Genomic DNA, 21,701 nt, shown 5'->3' on the forward strand with positions numbered 1-21,701 from the left:
AGAAGCTCGCAGTCTTCTGCTATGGTCCAGCATGGCTTTGCACTGCCTGGACAAATGATGCAGCACCCGGCTGACCGACAGCAGCCAGACTGCTGGAGGTCTCAGCAGCTCCAAAGGGTTGAAAAACAAACTCCTGGGCTGCAGTTGAAGGCTGTAAATTCCCAGATAGTAACAGTCCCTAGACAAGTATATCTAACCGTATCCTACAAATCAGCTAATGTAATTTATGTATCTTTATCAATCATAAACAATTATGATAAAATGCCACATTTTACTTAAGATTACTGATATCACCGGTTGAGACATGGCACCTCCTACCTGCTCCAGTACAGAAAGGTCATGTTCCTTCAGGACACCAAGCCAGAGGTTATTCCAGAATAGAATGACGTTTAAAATAATATATATCACATGGACAAGAGTGCCTCAGAGCAAAAATTACTTAATTACAAATAGGCTACAAACTTATGTATAGCTCCTCCAAAGTACATCTGCGCTCAGCATCCGTGCCTCTGCGGACAACCGGGGGTGTCAGGACCAGCCACGCTCCCAACAGATCCAATGGCAAAGGTTGCACTCAACTTAATGGCACCGGATTCAAATCCTAAGGGATACAACAACTACAAAATGCATTTCTCATGTGGACCTTATGTGATTTTTCTCTCTTTTTTTTTTTTTTCTTTTTCCTTCAGGGTACTGGGGAAAAAATGCCTCTTCCTAAGGGTTAATTTGCAAATAATAACTGCTAATCAATGTGTTTGTGTGTTTAACATAAAATGCTACAATCCCTTAAATATTACATACTGTCAGCTCACTTATGGTTCATGAATATTTGAACATACTTTAGAAAAAAAAAAAAAAACAAGTCTAATACTGTCCCCCTCATTGTCATTATTGATAGAGATTTATTAGTTTCATTTTGCAAGTTTTACTTTAGGAAGGGTGCTAATATCATGTATTATGACAGTTCACACTGAAAGCGATTTTCCATAAAAGATGTTACAATGACCCCTATGGAACTTGTATAATTTCATAGTAGATAGTCAAGTGCACAAATAAACATGTTTACAAGAGTGATCCTGTTAACCTGGTTCTTGCCCTCTGAAATGGTTATGTACTATTTGTGGAATCTTAAAATTAGTACAATTGTTGATATTACTTATGATGTTTCTGGCATTATGCTTTAGGAAAAAAAAAAAAAAAGCGTATTTATCATTTAGCTTTGGTATAATCTGCAATAGGTTTTAACAAGTAGAATATATTCCAACCCTATATTTTCCACAGCTGTTAAGTTTACAATGATGTAAGAAGTCACTTTATCAGAGAGGAAATATTACAGACACAGAAAAAAAGTTGAAGACCCAGTTTTTTCTTTAATCTTCTGGGGGGTAAGCTATGAAACAAGCAGTCAGAAGAGTGAGGACTCAGTGTCATGAGTGGTGTGCATACTTGTACAATAATACGGGCACAAAAGAGATTGTCGCCTTTAGTACATGAGGGTCACTAGAATTTATTATTATTACCTTTTTATTGTTTTGTTTTGTTTTTTTTTTATCCATGCACCTTTATATTTACTTGCATGAATTTACCACAGGTTCATAGTGGCCTTTGCCATTTTAATGCTTACAGAGCCTAAAGCTTCCAAAATGCCTATCTGGCCTGTACATATTTCATTAAAAATAAACTCTATATAATAAATAAATATATAAAATAAATAAAATGTTGCCTTTGGAATTTCTATAAATAAATTTAACTTTTTATTTTTATTTTTTTACTAAGAGGTCTTTGCTTTAAACTCAGTGGGGTGAGACCCAGAGAGCGATTAACTGAAAAGTCTCTTGTTTAAGTAAGACTGCACCCTCCATGCCTTTGTAAATGCAGCGTACACTTGAGCAGGCCACCAGCCAAAAATCCTGATGAATCAAAGTATGGCAGCTATGCTGATATATGACGAAGTACAACTGATCAAAAATTTAAAAGCGTGTCTATTCCCCAGCATGCATCAGGCCTTCCTCCTCCTCCCCTTGGCTCCTCTCTCTCGCGCTCTCACTCCCATTCATGCTCTCCCTTTCTCTCTCGCACTCACTCTCTCGCGCTCCCTCTCGTACTAAATCAAGCGAGTGGGCATAGGCTCTCCTCCAGGAGGACAAACCTTTAAGTGCAGAACAAAATCAGCATGTTCCATCCAAGCCTCCATCATACATTATGCATGCGACAAAGTTTGGCAACAGTGGAGCTGATGTGATGACACAGCTAATCAATAAGAACCCACCGCATGAAACCTTTATAGTGGTTACTTTTTTAAGGGCTCAAGTGAAGGAATTGTCTTTGTCAACTTTGGCTTAAAATATCCTTATATAGTTCCGGTACTTTCTCAGGGTCCACTGGTCTAGGTAAAAAATGTGTAAATTTTTGATGCCGTTTAGTCCTAGTCCCTTCTCTTGGAGTCCCATCTTTATTTAACGCAACGTAGTATCGTCTTCCAGTGTCCACGTGTTTATATAGATTTGATGAATATGTGTTATACCAGTTTTCTTCAAACTGCTCTCTGAATACGCACTCCTGGGTTAATTTTTCCTACGGAAAGAAAAGAAAAAGCAGTAAGGAGATAGATAGCCACAAAAATAAGCTATTTTTAAAAGAATCACTATTTTCACAGCTTGAAGTCAGTACCTTCTTGCTCAATTCGCAAAATGAACCATTTCAATATTCCTCCTTTTAGCTAAGTAAAGCTGTATTGATGGGTATTTCATTAAGCAGTCACAAGGGCGGCTAACTCTATGTGAAGCAAAAATGACTCTCCAAAAGCCTCGCTGCGCAAATCAAACCAGCAACAACAAAACTGAAAACAGATGTTTTCATTTCTTATCATTTCGAAGCAGCTCACAAGACATTACTGGACTTGTATAACTAACTGCTTCGATCATGAGTGCAGGCATTCCAACAGAGGGACATAAACAAAGAAAACTAGAACTGGTTTCCAGGGCTGTAATACAATTTAGGACCTTAAGATCTCTATGTTCTTTCATCATTATGGAGAACTCGATGCATTTCATTAATTTAAAAAGATACAGTTTACTACCCTTGGTTTGGTTGATTATCTGTATCACAAAACCACAACCCAAGAGAGCTTCAAGCAGGAGCACAAACCTCATGTGCGGAGATGAAGTTAGGCGAGGAAACTCCTCCAGGCTTGCTTTACTAGGGTTGTCCTCATGTCCTGTCCTACTGACGGGACCCACTGAAGACATCAACCACTCATCAGATTCCCCTGCCACAGACTCCCAGTCAGTCCAGTTCACCCACTTCTTCACTCTGTGTGTACCCCTCTACATCCTTTTGGTCTAAATAGATGGAGTCTGCTTAAAAACCAACCACTTAACAGATTCATTTTAGGAAGAACTCACACAAGTGGCCGAGCAAGACAACTGGAAAATAAGTGGTGAGCTCTAGCATGGGAGAGATGATGGAAAGTTGGGAAAAATAAGCCTGGAAATAGTCTTTTCAGCTGGCATAAAAATATAATAATGATAATTTAATACATTTTTTTGTAACAAGAGTTGTCACTTGAGTAAGACTCTCATCTACCAAACTCGGCTTTCAGCTGAGGATCAACTTCTAATTATTACAAGGCTCCACACAACTCAAACTTCTGTGCATGCCTTTTACAGACATTAAATATTAAAACAGTCCTTTTAGATAAATACCCAGAGAAGGGAAAATGGAAACCAAGATCCAGATGCAGCAAAGCATTCATGGCACCTAAGCTGTAAATGTGTGCCTGAACACAACCAAGGAGCCAGAGCTCAAGCTCCAATGCTCCCCGAGAAGCCACCATCCATGGCTTAATCCAGGAGCTTCCCAAAACCCACCATCTCCAGAGCTTGCACCTTGCCCTGGGGCTGCAGGTGCCTTTGGGGCCACCTCTGCTGCTTGGGACTCAGCTCACAACCCTTTCCCAAAGCAATGTGCTTCAGCCCAGATGTTTCTCTGCTGCTTTGCATGGCAAGCACACTGCTCCCAGTGTAGAGCTCTGCAGCCCACTGGCCTTGGGGACTGGGGTCCCAGCCAAGTCCAAGGAGCATTACACACCTTGCAGGAGTCACTCAGAAACCATCCCACGTGGGGACAGCAACCCCTGCACACATGGGGAGAGCAAGCCAGCACCCCTCTGTACCCCTATGAATTGGGTACGGGGCTGCAAAGCCAGGGTCCTCCTCAGTGCCTAAAGGTTTGGGATTTGGAGGTTTCTTCTAAATTCAACCTGTGGCAACTCCAAAAGGCCAGAAAGACAGCAAGCAAGCAGCTTCTGACTTTCTCTCTGATGGGCATTGGGAACCTCTTCACCCCTCTGGAAGGAGAAATCCACTACAGGACTGTAGGTGTGGGACATGAAACACTTGGGCACTCACTACAGCAGTGACCATGTCCCTGTGTGGACCCGGGTGGCCGCGGTTTGCACAGTCACAGGAGCAGCCTGTGGCACAGGAGAAGATGGCAGTCCCATCCCTCATACCCTCTCCTGCGGTTCAACCAGGAGACTTCCCTCCCTGCGGGTCCAGCTGAGCAGCGCGTGTGGAAACGTGAGCACGTGCGCAAGCCAGCTGTATATAACGATTTACTTTAGAGGCGTTTCTGACTATAACTTTTTTAGTATGCGAAGCAGATCAAACACAACAACACTCCACACTGGTTAAAGGGAAAAGAAGCACACCGCTGTTTACATTAAATCCTTATATATGGGCCAGATCCTGCAACCTCCTATTGATAATGGCCTCTATGTCCTTTGACAGCTAGAAACCGCGGCAGCAGCGGAAAGTTACACACATTGCAGTAGCCCCCTTGTACAGCCTCAGTGTACAAACTACTATAAAAACTATTCAGCTGCTGTAAAGACTGTCTTTAAGTACAGCTTTCGTTAGTGTTTTATTTTGCATGAAGTTTAAAATCACTTTGCTTTAAGGCAGAAGCAGATGCTAAGGGGTATTATATGCTGGGCCTATAGGTCCATGGGGAAAGAGAAACTAATTCAAATTGTTTTCCTGCTCTCAGAAGGCAAAGGATCACATGACAAGCACTGCAGAAGCACTCCCTGCTAAAAATAGCAACATTTTAGGAAGATATTTCAGTCCTGTCTTGAATTTATTAATTATTCACTTCATCTGCATTTTTTTTTAGCATCATCATAAATTTCTATCTTTGCAAGAACAGTACTTTCCCCATGCCCTGAAGGAGAAATTTTAAAATAGCCTGTCTTTATCTAGCAGGTTTGATGGATCATGACAGTGCTGTGGTACACTTAACTCCCAGACCTTGAATAAGGGGGTTTCCATTGTACTGTGCTCTGGGCGAGTTCAACGGGTTTCAAGCTTACAAATTCAATCTTTATTGTACAAACTTATCCTGTCTTTTGCTTTTCATCCTCTTAAAACACAGCTACATCTGTTTTGTCCTTCATCAAAATTCTCAGAAATTCATGTACAAACAGGAGGCAAATACTTCAACGTGAAGTTGACAGAGCAATCAGGATGCAGGTTCAGATATGTAGGGACACTAACAATCACACTTTCAGAGAAGTGAAATAATTTCTTTATGAATTCATCAACCATTTCCTTCTAGGGAACCTAGAAATCCTGGTTGTAGTCAGAGACCACTGGAGTAAATCAGTGTCAGTGTCTTTGGATCAAGCCCTGTAAATAATGTGGGGACCAAAATTCCAGCATACCCTTTTCCCCATGCCCTGGGAGATCCTTACGATAATGGCTCACCTAGTACCACGACAGACAGAAACCAGTAGCCACTAGGATAGTCATCTATGTAGAGTCATAGATTCATTTAGGTTGGAAAAGACCTTTAAGATCAGAGTCCAACTGTTAACCTAGCACTGCCAACTCCACCACTAAACCACATACTACCATAGCACTACTTCACACTAGCTTACCCTCATGTTTTGAGCACACATGTCTTTATTCAAGCCAGAAACGAGCATAACACAGGGGTGAGGCTGGTCCGTCCTGCTAACAAGCACCTTCTTGCCTCACCAGCTTAGGATGGGAAAGTCTTGCTGAAAGCCTCCCACTATGGGAAGGAGATGGTGTTTCCTGATCACAAGTGGTTTGCATTTCACCTTCTGGCTATGACTTTTAGAAAGTCCCTGTATGCACAGTCAAAAAGCAAGATTTAGCCCTAGAATACAGTAATTTTTGCATACTTTATTGTAGCAACAGACTTCTCTATCATTTTTCCAGTGCCAATATTTCCTTGCACCTAATGTCTCTAGACACCTTTGTTGAAGGCTGACACAAATACCAAACATACCCAACTGGAACAGCTATGGAAAGTAACCTGCATTCCTGTGAAAGGGGAGGCTGCCTGCCTTGATCAAATCATTTAATTCAGGGGCCAAATAAGGAGGTGACCTCAAAATTATATAAATCAGATGTTGCACCACATACCACATGTTTTCTGTGAAGACTGTTCATAGACTACTCCACTACAAAGTGATTGATTCTCATTTTACTACATTTCATTGCTGTTTGGGGGTTTTTTTTAACCTGTTATTTAACTCAGAACATTCAAATAATTGAATTGTGCAAAGATGCACATATGACAAGGGTGGAAACCCAAGGCAGATTTAATTCAGAAGTCTGCTAATGCCTGGGCAATGTTAGCAAGCCCAGAATCCCTTTTTCCCTTCCTACATTCTCCACCATCTAATCAGAGAGAAAAATAATTATGTTATCCTAGTTCCAGGTAGATCAATTAAAAGTGAGATTGTGAGTTAATAAAGTAGCTAGTTACAGCCATCACAATGAAAGATTTGCCAGCTTGTTTAAAAACAGATATCTCTGTGAAGCAGCTAATTGGAAATAAGTGGAAATAGGCAAAATACACGCAAACTGCCCAGAGAACAACTTCATGACCCTAAAGAATGGTAAGACATTTGTGCTGCTTAGTAGTTGAAAGCAGAGTACAGGGTTCTGTATAAAACACATCAATTTTCTTTTTTTTCTTTTAAATAACCTTACAGAGCTAAAGCCCCAATTTATTTTATAACCTGATGAAAGGAAACCTCTTTAGGCCATCATTCCTAAAATCACAACAAATACATTTCGTGTCTAGCAACCTATTCTGTTCTATGCCATGTGTAGTTTTCCCTTTTGCAAACTGATACAGTGATTCAACAGAGACGCTTCACAAGAAAACACCTAATCCAGAAGTCCAAACAACTAGTAACAAGAAGTATATCTGATGTAGTCAGCACTTCCTACATAGCTGCTGCACGTTATCACCGTGTTAATCCACCCTGTCTTAATAAATCATGTTTAAATACATAGGCTCCTAAATAAGTTCATGCAAATCCTTCATCATGGCTATATGACGTTAATAAAAGCTGCATATGTAGTGAAGAAAAACAAACCAAAAAAACCTCCTCTTCTCTTCCAAAGCGGTTTTCTTTGCTGTTCTGCCTACAAACACACACATTTTACATGCAGCTGGCCCTTCCCATGCTGTAATGCAAACAGCCTCTAGAACATACAATGTTCAGCTAATAATTAACACTCATCCAGAGCTGTCATAAATAAAGGTGTAGTTTAGCATTTGCTGTGGTGTTGTCTGATCTCCCGTGCTAAGCCTGCTAATCTCTGGCCAGGTGGACAACCTCCAGCCACGAGGAGAAGCCAAATACTGGTGTGAGAGCAGCACCACTTTCCAAGTTAGACAGCGGTGCAAGGCATGCCCTGCACATTGAACGTCTGACTTGGTGAACGTCACAGAGTTTTCTTTGAACAGTTTCTCCAAGCAATGTTGGGGTTTTTTTTCAGAATGCTTTGTTTAATAGTTTGACAGAACATGGAAAAAAAAAGAAGAAAAAAAAAAAGTCTGCCAAAGAGGACTAGCTGCCTGTTTTTTTGTGTTGGTATCAGTGCTTCTCCATGAGCACTTCAGAAAGACAGCAGGAAATCCTGCAGGGCCAGGAGACCAAGCAAATGGCCAGGCACCCATGCTGCCACTCACATGCTTTTCATGTTCCGTGGCACTTTTTATAAGATGAGGGAAATTAGGCAAGGTGTCCTGGCAAAACCACAGTTGGGCAATTGCATTCTCCCTACCTGAGGTCACCTTGTACTTTCACAGAGATGGAGTATTCATCTGAGTTTCTCCTCCTCAACTTCTAGTTAATTAGTATAAAGTTTTTATTATATATAAATCCCCACTTAAAAAAAAAAAAAAAAAAACAAAAAAGTGTGACTGTTCTGTACTGCTGCCATGGAGCAGTTATCAGAGTTCTTAAAGATCAATATCTTTCATACAAAAAGCTTGTAAAGATCCCAAGATCCAGCAAAACCTGGACCCCTTGGGAGCGTTATCATCAAAAGCCACAATAGCTACACAGATACAGACACTTCCACGTCCCAATGAAGGTGACAGAAAAGCAGAGCTTCCAGAACAAAGCAAGCGGACTCCAGCATCAACAACAAAATCCCAGGAGACTGTCAGTGCAGCAGGGATTTCATTGCTCCCTCCCTTTGCCCCATTGTCCCTCTTTTCCTGCTTCCTTGCTCTCCACACCATCATGGACCTCCTCTGGAGGGACCAGCCTGGGATCCAGCACTACGCTACCCCAGGGTTGTTCACAGAGCTCTCTTGACATGAGCTGCAGGAGGATGAGATGCCAATTAGGCCTCCATCCATTTTTGCCACTGCCAAATCCACAGCTCTTGGTTTTACTGATATCCACTCCTTTGAGATTTCAAGTTTGCAGCATCTGTCAAGCTTTAAGCATGCCCTCCCTGGCCATGAAATCATTATGGGAAGAGCAACCCCACTGTGCCTGAGCTCGCATCTGCCAGCACAGGCTGCCTACCAGCAGCCATGCTTATGTCCATAAAGGTCTGATTTAGATCTGCCCAGCCAAGTGCATTAGATGAAAACTCATTTTCACCAAAACACCCAAGGTCTGCTCGTGCTGCTGTTGGAAGTCATGACAAAGCTCCAGGGACAGGCCCCAGGCTGCATAAGCTGTCACAGCACCATTTCTCTGGAAGCTGAAGAGCTTCCTTTTCCATGTCACAACAGAGCGGGACTGGGACAAAGTCAACTCTTAAAAACCAAACAAACAAGCAGGTGTGTTCCCCTCCCTTCCACGCCAGCAGGACCGGGCCCACACTGTGCCATTTACTAGTCACACTTCTGACCTCTATTTTATTTTTGGTTTCCCTGGCACAATCAAGAACTGCAGTCATCAATGTTATCTAAGCATCTAATTCATAACGCTTGGCTGAACCCTTCCAAGAATCAGAAAGCAAGGTGGTATGCAATCTGATATGGGGGCCGGAGCCAATTTTTAAAGAAGACAGGAGAAAAGTTCCCATCAGCTTAAATGGAACTTGGATCAGGCTTGCAATGATAAAAAGGCAACAAATATTTTAAAGACAGTAAAAGAACCATTTCAGGCACGCTCAGATTTACTGAAAGCTGTAACTTGACCTACCCAGGCTCCCCACTCCACAAATTCTCTTCTATCAAAAGACAACGTGTATGTCAAACCAGGGCTGTTATCCTACAGCTACACTCTCTTTAGCCTGAAATACTTGTTAAACTTTTAATCGAATAGAGATTTTTAAATAAAATATGCTTTACCTAAATACAACTAAGGTGGAGCATAGCATCAAGTGTTTTGTCAGTATCTTTTACTTTGTTTTGTGGTTCTCTAAGCACAGAATGCCGGATTAATGCCAGGATAGACCTCCTTCAGCAGAAAGCGCTGCCTTTTGCGGGAACAGCTAAACTCACACGCTGAAAGATACTGTAAAGTGGGTGATAAAAAGTACTTGTTCTGCATCAGTCTCTACACTCAGTGAGTACCCCCCAAACTGGATTTATCCATCATTAGAGAAGCACCTTATCCTTCAGCTACAAGGTGTCATCATGAAAAAAAGCTGAATGCTGAGTGCCCTTCATAAAACACTTTGCCACGGGGACCACATAATTACAATACATACGCAGTGATAAAAAGGCATGCTATAAAAGTACTTCATGTTTTATTCTTTCAGTAAGATGATTTGGTCAAGGATTGATGAACAAAAGCCTGTCTCTATACTTTGTTACTGATTTTATGTAAAGCTACCTGCTAGGTCCTAGCTCAGCGGACAGAGGCGTGACTGACCACATTGTCATTCTGGATGGGGGTCATCAGACAAACAAAGCATCACAGGCTATCGCATTTTGGAAAGATCCAGTCCTCCTCGCTGAAATGCCAAACAGCCACTGGAGTCTTGGAAAACAATAAATTTGCCAGAGTGATTTTAAAGTCTACAGTGCTTTGGTGGGCAATACAGCAGAGGGTTGGTACTCTAAGATCTTTATGCAGCAGGACTCGATTGCATATTCAGTTTAAAAGTTGTTTAAAAATGAGGCCTTTTAATTTCCCACCTTTTTTGGACACAAAGGAAGGCCAGCATTTCAAAGAGCTGCTGCTGAAGAAAACATGTCACGTTGGCCCTTTTAGACAGCAGTGCTCCTCCATTGGCAAACATTTCTCATAAGCGGTCTCTCCAGAGATGCCTCTTTGGACATTTCCCCCATTCCTTTCCCCAGAGACAATCCCACCATAATGTCATGGATCTACATACACAATTTTTAGTATTTCACTTTCTGAGTAGGACAAAAAAGATTGCCCTAAGATTTCTCAGAAAATCAACGTATCTTTGGTGTTGCTATGCCCTGACTTAGGTTCTCAGTGATGCAGCTGATGCAGCCTTTGGGAAACGCTGGAGGAGGTCGGGTGGCTCTGCTCCTCCGCGAGCCCCCTACTCCTCACACATACACATCAGTGGACCTGTCTTTCAATGGGTCGAATTTTAGCCATGCAGTTAATTTCAGCTTTGATGAAAGAAGTTGTCAATCTGTCTGAAAAAAGGGGGGGGGGGGGGGGGGGGGGGGGGGGGGGGGGGGGGGGGGGGAAAGATATATAATAACAACTTCAACAGAACTGGTGATTGAAGAGCTCAGAGACCAGGCAGTTGGTCTATCAGGTACCAGCAGCACACAGACCTTCTGAAGAATTCAGATTTTTAAAGTATACATAAAAAATAAAAAAACAAACTAATGATTTTGTTAAAACTTTACAACATTTGTATATTCAAAAATGACTCACAGGATTTTCCTGAAATCTTCCCCAATAAGTCTCCTGTTTTGAGTCCAGATTACACACTAGATGCTGTCCTAACAAAGGCATCAGCAGGCCAAAATCCCTCTTGCTATGGAAAAGCAATAAACACTTACAGGTTAAAAGACTGTCTTTAGATTGCAGACTCTCACGGGCAGGAACCCTGTCTAGATTTAGGTTTTTAAAATGATGAATACAGTAGAGCTCTTATCTTGATTGGGGTCTGCTGACACAACCATAAAATTAATTGGCGGTTTTACAGGAGCAAGTCCAATTCTGATTCCATTGAAGTCAATGGCATTTCAACCATAATTGAATCAAGTCAAAATTTCTCCTGAGTCACAGTTGCTTCCATAAGTGTGTTAAGTTTGAAAAGTAAAGTTTAGCAGATTAAAGATTTGCAGCCCGGGCCAGATCTCAAAAGCATGCAGCATCCACACCAGAAGCCAAGTTTTTCTTCAGCAGCAGTCATGGAACACATACACAAAATCTGATCTTCAAATCAAAAGTAATGGCAGAGATCTGCCTTTATAAAAGGAATGAAGAAGAAACCAAATGGCTTTATAAAGGGGGGGGGGGGGGAATGGATTTGCACTGTAACAAGCTTTATTTCTTAAGCTTTTTGAATGCGACACGAATGAACTGCATTACTGCACGTCACCAAATCAGCCTGAGCACATACAAACTGCAAAGCAAATATCAACCTAGACGAAAATCCCTAATGAAGTCCCCGCAGGGCAGACTTTTTCTACTCTGTCTTTGAAAATGATGAATGGTAAAGTGGGAAAGAGTGCCACATTCACATCCCACTGGCTCCTGAGCCAGAAACAGAGCACATCAGATCTTTATCTGATACAGCAAATAATCCCCAAGTATATCTCAGTATGTCACTGCTGATGATGCTCTTTTAGCATGTCACTTCAACATAGTATTCTCAGACCAACTGAAGACACTGAACTTTTTCACACCTCCGTATCGTTAACACAGCTAGTTACAGAAACATTCAGGGCTGCAATGACTGGGGAGCTACCCAACTGCAAAGAAGTGAATGTGAAGACGTTCAAACTGAACATGCCCCGCACTTGCTCGCTGGGTAGGATTTGGGTTTGCGATGCAGTTATGCCACTTTAATAGCTACCTGCTGCCGACAGCATGGTACTCGACCCCTCTCCCATCCCACACTGCAGCCGATTCCCCCACTGAGTGCTAGTGCTTGCCCAAACAGGCAACAAGCCAGTTCAGGGAGCTAAAACAGCAGAGAAACAACCCTACAGAAAAAAAAAGGCAAGCTTTATTCTGTGGCATTTGATCCCCTAAATTAGCCTCCTGACAGGTCAGATGAGTGCTGGTGCCAAAGCAAGGAAGAAAGCAGAAGCACGTAGTGCAGGCAGGGAACCAGGACTGCCCTTTCTGAAAGGGGGTTTCTGCAAGGTGTTAGATCACCTTGACTGCCTCCTCTAATCTCCTAGTTTTGTAAGAATACAAAATTTCAGACATCTTTAATTAGGGGAAAGCAAATCATTAAATTAAAGTTTGAATAGGATCTTGCTTTACCAAAGCTTAGCTTTATATACACAGACGTATATAATTTATGTAGGAGATACTCTAATACTTTCGTCTCCCAGGCATGTAGTGAGAATGCAAGTTCAGCACAGAATTGCAGACCAAGGTAAGGAGATCACTGAGGATTTTCTCTTGTATAAAATGATCCTCGGACCTAGTAAGCATGAAGTCCTCTGAGGAAAATCAAAGACCTGAGGAAAGTGTGGCATCTATCCCACAGGACACTATTAGCAGGTTTCCCTCTTTGGTGATAGGTGTTATAATCTGTGAAGTTCTGATTTAAAAAACAGACTGAAGCCTTAATTTAAAAAGAACCACAAAAGCTGCAGTTTCTTGCAGAGCTTTCTCCCATATTACCTCTGTTAAGTGTATGGAATCACCTATCAATTCTTCCTACATCGGTACCCACACCTCAAAAACCTTTTCTCTGAGGAATCCACGCCTTGCTGAGGGGGTTGCAGTTTCTGCCCCCAGCTCCAACTCTGGTACCTGTGAGGAGCACCGTTTAACGGGACGCAGCTTCGAGCAAGGCTGCCCATCCACATTCAGGGAGAGGCTATCTGCAAAGGGGAAGTAGATGAGGTTGTGGACAAACCTTCCCAAGTAACTAAAGTTTCAGGGCTTTTCTCAGACCTGTGGCTTCCACAAAGAAAATGACCACAATTACAAAGCTGTTTCCTACCAAGAGAAAACATTTATGCTTCATCTCCCACCTCCCCATAAAAATTCCTAAGGCCAGGTGAAAATCTTACTTCCTCATGACCTGAAATTTCCTCTTATCTGGCCTAAGCTTTCTTGTGAGCCATTCAAACCAATTCATTCTTGTCCTCTATTTCAAGGGCCTTTTTCTCTCCTTGGTGTTAAACCCCTATGTATTTACAGAGGCCAAGACCGTACCGTCTCAGTTTTCATTCTACAGGCTAAATAAGCCAAGATCTTTGGACTCTTATCACTTGATAGTCTTTTCATCCCTCTGATCATCCCAGTAAGCACTTTCTGCACCTGTTTCAGTTTCAATTCATCTTCTTTAACACAAGTGACCGACTGCACTTTGCATTTAGACTGGATCCTACCGGTGCCATATGCAGTGGCACTGATAGAGCTCTCCCTGAGCCCCATGTGTAAACATTTTGGGCACTTTAGGTCACCAAGTCCCTTCTGTGAGGCTGCCTTCTGTGGTGAAAATACTTCCTAACTTTGCAACAATTTCAATAGCACACTACTACTTTTTTATGACAACATGTTTAATGTACCTAATAAAACCAGGGAATAAAACCAGCCCAAGGACCAATCCATTAAAAACTCCACTAATAGCTTCACTCCAATCTAATACTTTTTAATACTCCCCATTGCTGTCTCCTTTTCATTTTTTCACCATCTATCATACTAGTCTTCTACTAACACCCATTTTACCCACTGTAGCAAATGCTGTCTTCTGCGGATCATACCTGACATAGCCCTGCAGATTTAGCACAACCGTATTGCCCATTTCTAGACAAAGATATTCCTACCAAAAATTCAGGCTTGCCTGAAACTATTTATCCAGCTTCATTAAACTCATCTTGCATGTACTTCCAGGTCCTCCTCTACTCTTTCATTTAAAAGCATGTTCCTACGCCCCGAGCACAACCCGAGTCAGACCGATAGCCCTCCAGCTCCCTCGATCGTGCCCCCCACCAAACACAAACCACATGGCCAGAGGTCCACAAACACTCGAGGGTGGCAAACACCTGCATTGCCTCGGAGAGAAGCAAACCCACCCTCACCTGGGTTTGCTCCCACCTTTGCACCACACCTTGCAGTGACCTGGGAGGGAACCACTGTGGACGAAGACAACTCCTCTGCTTGGCCAGACTGTTTTCCAGATCCCCGCTTCAGTTCACCAGGCAGCAACAGAAACGCTTGTGCCAGCAAAAGGGAGGGGATGGATGGTTGGAGGGAAAATAGCCACTTCTTGTAGCCGTGGCGTCAGCTGCCCCTGCTGCCTTTCTTCGTCACACGACAGGGAATCCCCCAGCCCCATGTTACCGCCCCAAGGAGTCTGTCAGAAACACTGGCTAGCCCAGTTAGCAGCCACATTCAGACTATATTGCATTTACACTCCTGCCTGAATACACCATGTTTGTAAAGACTCCTGTTCCCTTTTCATTTATACAGCTTAAAAAGTTTTTGCCTTATATTTTAGTATACGTTCCAGGGCCCCAGTCAGCTTTACTGCAGCAATTTCCATTTTATCCCCGTGCTTCTACACCTCTAAGACACGTGTTTTTCTGCGACCTGCCCTTCTCCCATTCCTCACAGACCATCTGCCAAGTGCCTACAGTCTCCAAATCCTTCCCAGCAGTTTCACCCCTGCTGGGATACTGTTTCCACAGGATTTCTACATCTCTGACAAAGTTCAAGTTTCCTTCACATTTAGAGCCATAAGCACCTTTTCAAACTGGTCCTCTTCAGATCCCAAAGTCTGCCCTTTCAAATTAGCTACAGGCTCGCTTCTTACAACTCTTCTGCTTAAAGCGGATTAGTTCAGGAAGACACGAGTTGCTGTTACTGCTAAAAGACACCACTGGGTTTTTGATCACGGGGGTGCCAGGTTTTCCTGAGCAGTGCTGCTCGTGTGGGAAGCCTGACCGCTCCTCGTGACTCAGCCGCCCCAGGAACTGCCCTCTGCCTCTCCACCATTTGTACCATTTACCAAAAGGCACTTCATTATTTTACACACAAGTAGAAGGGTGTTAAACCTGCTGCTGAAGCCGTTACCCCTCCTGGGATTTGACCACTCGCAGCCTAGAAGTCTGTGCCTTCGCTCAGGGAAATTGCATTTAGTTCTCCCTCCGAAAATTGTTGTGCTCTGCAACTGTCCTGTTTCCAGGCTCACCTCAGCCACAGGCGTCTGCATGTACGTTGATGGGCAGATAATCCAGATCATTAAAAAAAAGTCAATCTGAAGAATATGGAATTGCTTTAGATCAGAGGTGTTTAACACTAACAGGAAAGTGTGAATGATACTCCAGGGTAATTTATTTATCTATTCTATTCTAAGATATCTGCAGTGACCATATACTTGGCCCAAATGCTGTTCCCAACATGCACCTTCAACTTGTTTTTTATTTCACGTTGTTTCCGTGCACCTTGACCTACCATTTGAAAGGCTGAACAATTCCCTTCCCTTATTTGCACGGGAACATAAAAGATATTTTTAGAATACAGCAAAACAAATCCTTACCTACACCAAGCAATTTTCAGTAAACTATGAAAAATTGTCCCTTTTTTGTCAAAATAAAAAAAATTGTGTTCACCCATCTTCGTAGCTGCATAGTCCTTCCAGGACTGTGGGCACCCAAACAAAAGCACAAACCACTGCAGGTGCAGCCCTGCTGGGACAATAACGAGGCGTACCGTCACCTCCCCGCACACTTACTGGGAAAACATGTTTCTTCAAGGACAGTACTCTCTCTCTCCTCCTCCACCCTCTCCCCAGTAGTTTTAGGAGCAAAAGGCAGGTTCAGTGTCCCAAAAACATTGGGACAAACAAGTTTTCAGTGCATTTTTTGAAGGACAGCAATTTATTACCCTGTTATAAGCAATCCTAAATCTCTCTTTGCTGTACATACCCTGTAAGTCTCAAACTCAGAGGTGAGGAGCCTCCCTCCTTGGCTCCAGATCTAGGCTCTGTCCCAGCTGCTTTGTGGGCACGTGAAGCCTCTCTCCCCCTCCCCTCCCCTCTCCTTCCAAGCACTCCCAGCCCTCTCCTCCTTCCCCAACAACTCCATCTCCCCTCCTGCCCTCCTCCTCCCTCCAGCACAGCTTCCCTTATAGCTGTTCCAGACCTTCCAAGTCCCAATTTTCCTCCTGAGCATCCAACCTGAGCTGCTTTTTGCCACCTGCCAACAACACAAGAAGCAATGGAGACACCAGCATTTCACAGATTCATAGAACAGTTTGGGTTGGAAGGGACTTTCAAAGGTCATCTAGTCCACTCCCCTGCAATGAGCAGGGACATCTTCAACTAGGTCAGCTTGCTCAGAGCCCCATCCAGTCTGACCTTGAATGTTTGCAGGGATGGGGCATCTACAGCCTCCCTGGGCGACCTGTTCTAGTGTTTCACCCCACTCATCATAAAAAATTTCTTCCTTATATCTAGTCTGAGAAGAGGAGTGGGGCAGGTCCGTGTCCATAGGAGATAGGTGGGTCAGGGATGCCAGCAGCAGGATGTAGCACAGCCCTCCGCTGCAGGAGAGCCCGGGACAGCAAGGGCTGCTGAGGCAAGGGTGTCCCATAGTCCTGCTGTGCTCAAGGTAGCACAGGACTACCTCAGAGGCCTTCATTATACCACCCCGTCGTGTGGGTGCTCATCACTGCCTGCCATATGGGTGCCAACTGTTGATATTCCCAAGGACAGCAGTGCAGGGCAGCGTGAGGGTGGGGACAGCCCACGAAGGCATGAAGGTCATGAGACTGATCAGAAAGACCTCCCTCACTCCATGGCATGACACCGAGCAGCACAGCTAAGACACATTTGCTAACACTCTTGCCAGAGGTGTTGGCAAGACCCATTTGGCACTCGGGAAGGAAAAAGGTCTTTGTGTCTCGTCTTAACACCAGGTCCTATCTGTAGTTTGGATTTTTCCTCCTCTCCAGTGACAAGCACAGTAGCTGTTGTGAAACATGATGAGTCATAGCTGCAGGCTGCAAGGGGAAAGCAAGGTAAAGGGAGAGCAGGAAGAGAGCGAGACGGGAGACAAAGCTGCTGTCACTAACCAGCCTCCAAGTCATCGCTACGGAGCTACCGCTGGCTTCTCTGCAGTACCACGTACATACATCTTCAGCTTTCCCTGGCTAAATCTGTGGGATGAGGGGGGACTTGAGAACAGCCACCCTGTGTTATACATCACTGCCTGAGAGCAGCATGAGAGTCCCTGTGCTCTTTTAACCAGAAGATGCAGCAGGAACTGCTCCCTGTAACAGTGGCAAGTTGGGAAGAGTTTGTCAGGCAGCTAATCTAGGAGGAAAGCAGCACTTTGAGAAGGCCAGGAAGAACATCTCTGGATCAAGATATGCTGAAACTGCCTTTACTGTTGCCTTTCATGAAAATTGGCAGGGATCACCCATCCTGGCTGCTCTGCTTCGCCATATGTCCCATCTCCAGTGGCACCACAAATATGCTGGGAAAAATTTTCCTGTGCCAAATGTTTCAAACACAAGTATAGAAGGATAGTCTTTTAGGTCGCTGATTTGATTCACACCTAATATATTTTTCATGCAGTAATTTGAATATAGTGTCATAGACACAGGACATCTATTCCGGCAGCGTCAAGTGCCGCAGTACTGAATGCTTGCAGAAACACACCTGCTTGGATCTATAATGCTGACACAGAACAGGACCAGGTATTTCTTAGGCTGCTATTCAGTTGTGCATGGGAAACAGTTTTTCCCACCTTAGAAAACACGTTCACAGCCTCACAAGTGTACCTGCTCCATGACAAAGCTGGCGTTATTCACAGCCCTCAGTGAAGAAACCAAGACAGGGGGACCCACCTCCCAGCACAGGCAGCACAAGGACAACTTGCTGGTGCTACACAACAGTTCAACTCAAGTGACCGCTCCGCTTAATTCAGGTGAAAAACTTGCACTTAAGTCTATCACATATCAGTCTCAAAACTAATTTCAGTTAAACCGATCTTCTCTCTTGCCAGAAAGATAATTCAGTGCTGGATTGTGCCTTGCTTCTGGTTCAAACTGCAACATTTATTCCCTTCAGAGAACTTCATTTTCAATTAATTGCATTTTTTCACCAAAACCAAAAGCAAAACACTGTCACTTAAAAATGTCCAACCAATTCTACACGAAAATCTGCTCTGAGGCCTGCTTATCTCAGTGTTTCTATGAGAGCTGACAGTTGCTGAAATATAGGCACTAGGATTGCTAGTGTTGACAAGGCTTTAAAGCATCATCACACTGAGTAGCCATTAGAGGTTATATTTCATTGGAAGTAATGTAATTCAATTACCATCACTCTTTAGTATGCCCCATCTCTGGAGGCTGACAATAAGCCATATCATCCATCAGATTTTAACCTGAACTTTGCATTCTGGCCCTATAGATTGCCGGTTCTCCATTATGAATGGCTTCATATTTTTAGCATCATTTCTTAGGGAAAAGAAGTTATCCAATTACATCGTACATCCATCTGCCTGCCTGTCCTTCCTTAGCTTTTCAACCAGTTTCAATCAGGAGGCAAAGGTCTTCAAGAAAATTAAGTTCCTATCAGTTTTGCGACTAATCAGAGGCAGGGTAAAGAAGAGAAATCATTTGCACGTCCCACTTGGGAGTGGTGAGCTATGTAATCCTGCAAACTGACAATCCAGTCAGCATGGACAGCTAACACTGTCTCTTTCTCCATGCAAGAAACACAAAAGCCTGGGGAATTTGTGTTACTGCAGGGACAGAAGGTAAGGGGACCCATGTCTTGGATTGTGAGACACAAACCCCTAGGAAAGCAGGCTTCTATAGAACTGCTGTTAATGGAACAACTATTTTATTAACGCAGTGAGCTTAGTAATTTACAAAGAATTTCTTGTGCATATTTCTTCAGCAAAGAATGTTTTGAGTAATTCACTGACAGTCAAACATATTGCAAACACAAAATATAAATTGCACAGAAAAGTGAGGTAACATTTGCTTTCCAAAGTCTATGCATTTAAGCTCTATTAATAACCACATTTTCTTTTTCTGAATATCTGAAGTGTAGGGTAACTGATTCACTATGTTTATCTGTTTAAACAATTACTCTTACTGATGATTATCAACATTACTGATTCATATTACTGTTGTTGTTCTGCCTTTTTGCTGCCTAACTGAACCATAAAAGTGCTCATGACTTCCCAGTTCTTTATCCCATTCATCAGCTGCACGAGGATTGTGATTTATGACAACTTACTCACTCCTCACAGGCAACTTGTTTACATCTGTTATTGCATCCATTCCCTTTCTCTCTTCCTCTCCGTCCTTCCAACCTTTTCCTGCTCCACACTGCCATTTATGCTCAATCCCTTTCCTTTGGCCTTTCCCACTCATTGGTTCTCACCATCTCTGCATCTCCCCTTCTCTCACGTCCACTCATTCTCCATCCCAGCCTTGCCCCTCATTCTACCACCTCTTTTTCTGCCTCCCACATATACTGTCATGATCTGTACCTTCTGGTTCCCTCCCCTAGGCTGCTCTTTCCTCAGAAGACAGTCCCCTTCCCCTCTCTAACTTCCCCCTCTCACACAAAATGTTACTAGAAAGGGATCAGTGAACCTGAACACCCTCATAAAAGTCCTTCTGCTTGGACCTTCCTGGTCTCACTTCCTCACACTCCTCCATGGATCAGGTATAAGGAAGCTGGATTGCCCTCTTACTCCGTCTGTTTTCACATGCGCACTCATCACCATGTCATGTTTCCTCCCACTCCCACTGCTGTCCCACTCAGTTCCCTCCCCACCCTTTTCCCAGTTACCGTTACTTCCCTTGACACAGGTGTCTTCAGCTACACCCAAAGCCACGCTCTATCACTTTAACTCCTTTTTGAGTGTCTCTCTTTGCAACATTTACACCATTGGTCGACCATTGTCAGCTTCTTCTCTGTGTTTCTGATGAACCTCAGTGAATACACAGCCTCCCTTCACTTCACACATTTGCTTACTCTTCGAACCTGCCACCCTCTTCCTCAAATACAACTGCTTTCCTAGTCCTTGTCAACTTTGGAGGTTGATAACTTCACTGCTAGAAGAGGTTGTCTTCTACTATTTGAGAAGTCACCTGCTCAATTTCAGACTCCCCCTGTCCATGATCTACCCAGGATGTGAACCCCTGTGCACGTCAGATGTCTCAAGTATTCCCAGGTAAGGGTCACATCGCACGCGCACACACACACTCATCTGCTGCAAGACAGCCCATGTTGCCAAGAACAGTCACCCACCAGCTGCAGGTAGGCTTGCAGGTAGGCTGGTTTGCCAGCCTAACTCCCACGTCTGAAATGCCAAGCTTTACTCACTCCTGCTGCTATCACTCAGGGAGCACCAGCTGAACTTTCAGGACAAGACCATCAAGCCTCTTGCCCTCATTCTTACACTTTTTATAACTTTTATCTGCTCCTGTTTCTCATTTTTTCATCCACATGTCACCCTTCACCTCCCCACACACTTCCTTTTGTCAATTCCTAGAAAGCTCTCTGCCTACACACAGAAGGCAACGACTTCATTTCGGTTTAGGTCTCTACTGAAAGGACACGTTCACAAATCTTACAGTACATCCTTTAGTCTTCCGTGACTAAGTCTGGCCATGAGTCTCCATTGCTTCTATCTAAATTGTCATCCGTCCGCATTATTACTCATTCTTGATTTTGTCACCTTTTCCCTCTCCCGTATTCATTATACCACCCACGGGGGTCTTGTTTCGAATGAGACTGCAAGATTGTTAGAGCAGAAACAGTGCTCGTACGGCACCTAGTGCAACGGGGGCTTGTAGGAGCTAGCAAGTATTTTCCCCACGGAATGTAAGGAGCATGACTGCCCAAGGCTAGCGGGAACTTACCGAGCCGTACAGTTCCCCTTTCTCATTCATGCCAAGGTAAAGTCCACTGTCGACTCCTCGGATGCTGACCAAGCCCACTGCTATACTGATAAATTCCAGTATACCTATAAAATGCAGGAAAAAACAAACAATGTATATGTTGTTTCCATTGAAAGATTTTTTTTTTCAGATGTGACTGATCCCTGAGCAACAAGCAGTTATTTTCAAAGGTGCTTTTCCATTTTCAGAGTTGTTTGGAGGAAGATGAGGAACAAATGGATATATTTTAAAGTATGTTACTTGGACAATGAAGTCCTTTGAGTCTCTGCTAGAATGATGCATTGCAGACAGCACTTACATACCAAATTAAAAGATTATTCTTCATCTTTCTCCTCATTTCTGAACACAAATC

The 21,701-nt window shown here is 43.4% G+C and overlaps 1 protein-coding gene across 2 annotated transcripts in view; it reads right to left on the minus strand.

The window, feature by feature from the left end:
- Positions 1 to 879: 879 nt before the first annotated feature.
- FGF9 (fibroblast growth factor 9) overlaps positions 880 to 21,701 on the minus strand; it is a 28,563-nt gene continuing 7,741 nt past the window's right edge. For both annotated transcript variants that reach the window (XM_075742205.1, XM_075742204.1), the window contains exons 3-4: positions 21,311 to 21,414; positions 880 to 2,574 (exon numbers count right to left, since the gene is read on the minus strand). In XM_075742205.1, the coding sequence (XP_075598320.1) occupies positions 2,329 to 2,574; positions 21,311 to 21,414 (350 nt within the window). In that variant the 3' untranslated portion in view covers positions 880 to 2,328. The remainder of the gene's footprint in view (positions 2,575 to 21,310; positions 21,415 to 21,701) is intronic.

Source organism: Balearica regulorum, chromosome 1, assembly GCF_011004875.1.
Source record: "Balearica regulorum gibbericeps isolate bBalReg1 chromosome 1, bBalReg1.pri, whole genome shotgun sequence".
Classification (NCBI taxonomy): domain Eukaryota; kingdom Metazoa; phylum Chordata; class Aves; order Gruiformes; family Gruidae; genus Balearica; species Balearica regulorum.